A 6,299-nucleotide genomic window follows, 5' to 3' on the forward strand; every position below is an offset into this window, starting at 1 on the left:
TGCTGAACCTGTCCTGCCACAGGAGAGACCTGTGGGCATCCTGACTTTTTATTCCATGTAAACTCCAGTGTAACACAGCACGAGTGTCTGTGTGTTGTTAGACTATAAAGTAAGAGGTTTCCAACCCTGTGATAGTTTTCACTTAAACACTGGTAGGTGTATTTCCTGTGATCACAGGCACTGGCATCACTCACAGAGCCCTCCCTGCTCTTGCCCAGCTGGGCACTGGGTCTGGGGATGGTGACCATGATCAGCATGGGGAGGGATGGGCAGTGAGGGCACTGGCATTGGCACCTCCATGGCCAGGCAGCAAAGGGGAGCTGGTGGCATGTCTGGGTGCAGAGCCAGCTTGAGCTCAGCAGGAGGTGTGTGACATACACCCAGCAGAGAGATGAACCTCCTCCCATCAGCTGCTGCACTGGCAATTAGGTTCTTAGGTTCTCTCCTTTGGGTGTAAAATGAGAGCTGCTCTGCTGAATTTCCACCTCCAGGCTGGTGCAAACCCCCCACTGACCCCCTGCCCTCGATGCTGTTTCTGCCAGTTGTGAGGCTGAGCTCTGGCAGGCCCTGTGCTCCCCTCAGTGACACAGCCTGACTCTGGCTTCCATAAAAGTTAGATATTTCAAAGCCAAAGACTAAATATCAGCATGCCAGGAGCAAGGCATCCCCTTCAGAAGGGACCAGGGCAGGACGTGGCACTGCTCCTGCCCAGCTGAGCTCAGGGGGTGTCCTCACCTGCTGGAGAGCGGTTAACACGTTCGCTTCCAGGCAGACAGAGTCATGTCAGATGGTAGATGTTACTGACTCATGCAAAGCCAAAAACATGCGCTCAGTGTCGTTGCTACATCAAGCACTGGTGTGCCTCTGAGGCTTGCTCATGGGAATCAGAAAAGCAAGTGCACAAAGTCAGCAACCAGCTTCTCCAGAACGATCGCCAGTGCCACCTGTTAGCAAGCCTGGACGCTGCACATGCCTTGGCAGACAACAAGGTAGTTCAAATCTTCCACCACCTTCCCACCAGTCTCACATCCCAAAGAACGAATTGCATCTATTAACATCTATTTGTTCTGTCCTCTTGAAAAGAAGAAATGAATGTGACTTACGTCGCTTGGTGCTGAGGTCATCAGACAGGGCATCTTCTAGGTTGAAGTCACTAAAGTCATCCCCATGACCTGGAGACAAAGAATCAGCACTGGTTGTACTTCTCTGCACAAAGTGAATCACCTTTAAACACAACACAGCTAGACTCGTTTGCTCAAATTGCTTTTGTTTTTAAAAGGCTTTCTGCTTTTTCCTGAAGCTGACCCATCACTGGTGATGAGGAAGACAACAGCCTTCTCCAAATGCTGTGACTGTTAAATTGCAGAGCAGTCATCTCTGGATTTTCCATTTGTCTGCCCTAATGGACGCAATACAAAAACACATGCTATGCTTAAATTTGCCAAGGAGAGCCTACCAATTCATCTCCTGAGCTGCCACTCATCTGTGGCTGTGCTCACGATTATACCTTTGCTGAACACCATGAAAACATTGGGACAGCAAAGACAAATGTGGTGAGAAGCAGAAACGCCCTGCACACCTCTTCTTCACAAGTGCCTCCCAACATCAAAGGCTTCGTGTGAAATGCTGCTGCTGGCTGCCAAGCACAACTTAGCATTTCAGAGACTGCCTGCATCATTCTGCCTTGGTAACACAAACCAGAACCAAACCTCCATCCCAGGGATACACCTGACAGGCACAGGCTGATTTTTTTTTGTTAGAGGTGCCTCACCACAACTCCAGTCACCTCATAATATCCCAGGAATAAGTCAGCACTACACTGTGTTCTCCTGTGATAGGGCCACTTAATCCTTCCTTTCTCTGCCTTTTTTTTGCATTGCGTTAATTACTGTTGACTTACCCTAGTTCTGAATGTATTTGTCTTGATAAATTCATGCTTTTACATCTCAGTGCATGCTGAGTAATTAATATCCTTTGGGTTTGCTAAGTACTGCAGCACTGCAAGAGAACATTAAAATGGCTTTCCCCGTATTCCTACTGCTAAATGGATTTAGCTATTGCCACCTGAGCTCCAGCGTGCTTCATGAATAAATTTAAAGCTTTACTGACAAGGACAATAACAACGTGAAGGCACCAGTCCATCAGAAAGCAGGTATCAGCATTTTGGTGAAAAACTTCTACTGAGAGTGGTCACTAAGTACTGCAACACCTCCAGCTCCAGTTTCACTCGCTCACACATCACATCTCATTTCATTTGCCGTCCATTTAAATGTACACTCAGCAAACCTGAGGGTGATTTAAATGCAGGGTTTATGGCTGGAGAGTTGCTATGGGCTTCTCTCCCCTGGCAAAGCGCTGGGAATTAAGCGGCTGCTGGGGAGTTGTGTAAGTAATAAGATGTCCCAGCCCAGGGCTGTTTCTCATTGAGCTGAAGGATGCCAACACTTCCCATGGGAGTGCAGAGGAACAGATGATGCCCCATTCCAGGTAGAACCCGGTTACCTCCACGAAAAATCCACAAAATGAGGCATGTGGATGAGCTCCTTGCTCAGTGCAACAGGGCTGAGCTTGGCACCCTCAGCCTCCCCACAGGCCCCTCCCCTTCCTCGCCAAGGTATTTGCCTTTTGCATCTTATTGCCAGTGGCAGCTTGAGGCAGGCGATGCTCTCCTGCTCCGACAGCCCAGATGAAGTCACAGGGTTACCAAGTGCTCTGTTGGTGCAAAAGAGCAAAGTAAGGAAGGTACAAGACCACTCAGAGTGCTGTGAACACACCACGCAGCTCACACTTGGACAGGGTGCTGCCAAACCCCCAGCACGGCCGTGCTGAGACCCCACAAGCTCATTACTGCGGTGGCTGACTGTCCCAAGCTTAGTACTGTGGGTACTAATTTCATGCAGGGTCTCTTTCCCAGCACAGCTTTTTCCCCAGCCCTTACCGGATTTTCAGGAACCAGTCGGGCTCCGTCATTCTTGTCTTTCTATTTTAAACTGTGTTTTAAAAGAAGGTAGAAGGGGAAAACCGCGGCACGTCTCTGGCAGGATGAGAGGCACTCAAACCCTACTGAGGAAATGTGCTGTCACTGCCTTTCGTTTTGGTTGCCCCTGCCTCCCTGGTGGGCAGGGCAGGCTGGCAGGAAGGATGTGGTGGCAGCACCAAGGCTCACATTGGTATGCTCGGTGTCGTCCCTTCCCTCTCTCTCTGCTCTCTGTGATTAAGTAAATGTTAAGGGCTGATTTGCTGCACGCCGAGCTCTGCTGTCAGCACATCCTCCCGTGCTTCACCTTTGATGTAGGAGACCAAGTGTGAAAGTGAGGGGGAGCAGATGGCCCGGGGGTGTGTGGGGGTCGTGGGGCTGCCTCAAAACACGGGCTCTACCCTGCCTGACTCTAGGGGCCTCACTGGCCCTGCAGGCTGAGCAGCACTTACACCTCCCCGGCTCGGTGACAGCCACCCTTGGCATCTCACCCTGCAGGACGAGAGGAATGTTCCACTTCCAAAATCACCCTCCAAAGAGCTGCCAGTGGGTCCAGGGGGGTGAAGGGTGTTCAGGGCCCTCTGCCCTTGTGGGGCTGATGTAAAACAGCTTGGCACAGCCCCTTTCCCAAGGATTTCCCACCGCTACCCACAGCAAGCCGAGATCCTTTTCCAGGGCAATATAAACCCAGGAATTCCCTAGGCGTTGGCAAGGTTTATTAATAGATTGCCACTTAATTGCAGCTGACAACAACTTTATTTCATGCAAAGGGTGTTACAGAGACATATTACACATTTTATGGATCAATAACTAAGCACTGCTGTCAGAGGCCTGCAAACTTGCCTGCTCCCTCCAACAGCCAAGAGCTGAACACTCTCCCCCTCATTCTTTTACTAAGTTATTAAGGGGTAACCAACCCAGCATTTCATAGCCAGACGCTAAAAAGCCAACCAGTACTCAGGACACATTTACCTTGATGGTTGCTTGGTGACAGGGAGCAGTATAGGATCTTTGCTGGGGTTGATGACTAGTTTGGAGGATTTTTTCCCCACCCTTGCACTGGGTCCTTGGAAGAACTTTTGCCTCTGGGTGCTGGGAGAAAAGGCAGCTGGGAGGTGATGCCAGCCCTGTGTGCCAGCTGACAGAGGGCAGTGAGGTACCTCAGGTCTATGGCAGGGGGAAAATGGGCAAACAAGACTTGTTTTCTGTATTTTTCTTTAATATGGCAATCAAAAGAAACTAAGCTGGGACATCTCATGGTACCCAACATGAATCCCCCAATGCCAGAGCAGGGAGGTGGGGGGAACCCAAGGCTGAAGCTGTGGTGGGTGGAGGCTGTAAAACAGAGGTGAGAGTTATGGCTGAGCTGGTGCCGCAGGCTCCCCTGCCTCTCTTTGCATCCCCTCGCCTTGCTGGGAGTATTTTTAATCAGAGCTAGCTGCTCTTTGAAGGTAGAAGGGTTTTGTGCCTTAATGTATTCTCTCCTCATTATTTTCTGTAGCAGACAGCTCAAACAGGCAATTGTACTCGTCAGCTTTTTAGTTTTTACAATTATATATATATTCTAATTAAGCCCCACTGTTTGACAAAGCATGAATTACAGTATCATAATTCACACCCAGTGCACTGGCAGGCCCTCTGCAGCACTCGGAGCGAGGTGTGTTCCATTTTTAGAGCCAGCCCCCGGATCTCTTTGTGCAATATATATGTGTTTAGCTTCCCTGGGAATTGAGAGCCCGCGACGGGTACGAGATTGACAGCCTGGGAGATTACGGGAGAATGCAAAGCAGGTACAAGGGCAGCAGAAAGTAATTCCAACTGCCCGGCTTGTGCGCACCTGCCGGAGGAGCGGCGCGGCGGGCAGCGGGTGGGAGAGCAGCAGGGAAGCGTGCCAAGGTAACCCAGTGCACCAGGGTCTCCCCACAGATCAACCTTGTCTTTCTGGCTCTGGGTTGTGGTGTCAGCACGGGCGGGTGGTTCCCTGCACGGGGCACCCACGGCTGCACTGGGACCTCCACGGGGCGCTGGGACGGAGGGGGTTTGGGTGCAGAGCTGTGTTGTGCTGCTGGTGCTGGACTGTATCCTTGCAGCGACATGTCCTGCTGGATCAGCAAAGATACAGCCCCAAAGGTCTGCAGGGGGCACACGGCTGCTCCTCTGTGGGTGCAGGTGTGGTCTGCAGCAGCTGGGGTGCCTCTGGCAGCACCAAGGGTCCTCAAGGACCTCCCCTGGATCAGGCAATGGAACAATTATGCCAGCCAGAGCAGTGATCCTGGTCAGCACAGACCAGAGCTTCAGACTCCCTGATGCTCTCCACCACCTCTGCCTGGGCACTGACCCCAGCTGCCTGCCAAACACCTGGGACATTTACTTGCAAGTGCCAAGTTGCTCACACATCTCAAGTTCTTGCTGACTACTGCGACCAAAGCACAGTCCTACGCACGAAGAGAGAACAGAGCTCCCTGGAGCTGGGATGTTACCGACAATCACTGGGAGCAGTGCTGGTGGGCCAGGAGGGTAAGGACATCCTTGGAGCAGCTGGACTTCTCTGCTGAGCCTGGGGGTGCATCATCCCAGTCCAGGGCATGGCCAGCATGTCCCAGGAGAGGGACACAGCCCCTAGCTGGGATGGGCCCTGTCCTCATGGGGGAGGAGACAATGCTGCTGTCCTCTTTCTCCATTCCCAGTGAAACATTTTGATTTCCAGAAGTACTAATCAAAGTCAGTCTTGATTATGGCAAAAACAACCTCTGCTGATTTTTTTTTTTTTTTTTTAATGCAATTAACAAGGGTATATGGTAATTCCAAGCAATCTTGCTCTTGAGATTAAAGGAAAGCCTGCCAGGAAGCACATGAATAAAGCTTTAAGATGAGAATTTGCATAATGAAGACTTTCTCTTTGTGGAGGGACTAATGGTGGTTATGTTTGAAACCTATTAACAGAAATGTCTAAAAGCCTCTGCTAAAGTCAGCGAGTTGTTGCTGAGCCACCACGACCCACGAAGGCTCCATCCCCCCTGCTGCCCTCCACAGGGAAGCTCTGCCCCCCAGCATCCCCAGTTCTGCCCTATCCTTGGTCACTGAGCAGCGGGACAGGCGGGATGGGGCAGGATGGGCAGCACAGCCCTGGCTCCAGCAGTGCTGTCTGCAGCTCCAGGCACTGCACCTCCCTTGGGTTCTGAAGTCACAGGAAAACTGCGTTTCTGTGCACCAGGGCAGCCAGATGAGGAGCAGATTTCTGTTGCAATTTGATTTCAAGGCTTACTAGGAATCATTTAAATTACCTGGTGGCAGCACTGATCACGCTCAGCACCCAGCAAGA

At 51.2% G+C, this 6,299-nt stretch overlaps 1 protein-coding gene across 1 annotated transcript in view; it reads right to left on the reverse strand.

Moving 5' to 3' along the window:
- The window catches only part of CD99L2 (CD99 molecule-like 2), a 13,943-nt gene extending 10,973 nt beyond the window's left edge, over nucleotides 1-2,970 (reverse strand). Inside the window, exons 1-3 of the mRNA XM_009997209.1 lie at nucleotides 2,939-2,970; nucleotides 2,640-2,712; nucleotides 1,104-1,224 (exon numbers count right to left, since the gene is read on the reverse strand). Coding sequence (XP_009995511.1) covers nucleotides 1,104-1,224; nucleotides 2,640-2,712; nucleotides 2,939-2,970 — 226 coding nt within the window. The remainder of the gene's footprint in view (nucleotides 1-1,103; nucleotides 1,225-2,639; nucleotides 2,713-2,938) is intronic.
- Nucleotides 2,971-6,299: the final 3,329 nt, after the last annotated feature.

The sequence above is a fragment of the Chaetura pelagica genome, unplaced genomic scaffold, assembly GCF_000747805.2.
Source record: "Chaetura pelagica isolate M959 unplaced genomic scaffold, ChaPel_1.0 scaffold344, whole genome shotgun sequence".
Classification (NCBI taxonomy): domain Eukaryota; kingdom Metazoa; phylum Chordata; class Aves; order Apodiformes; family Apodidae; genus Chaetura; species Chaetura pelagica.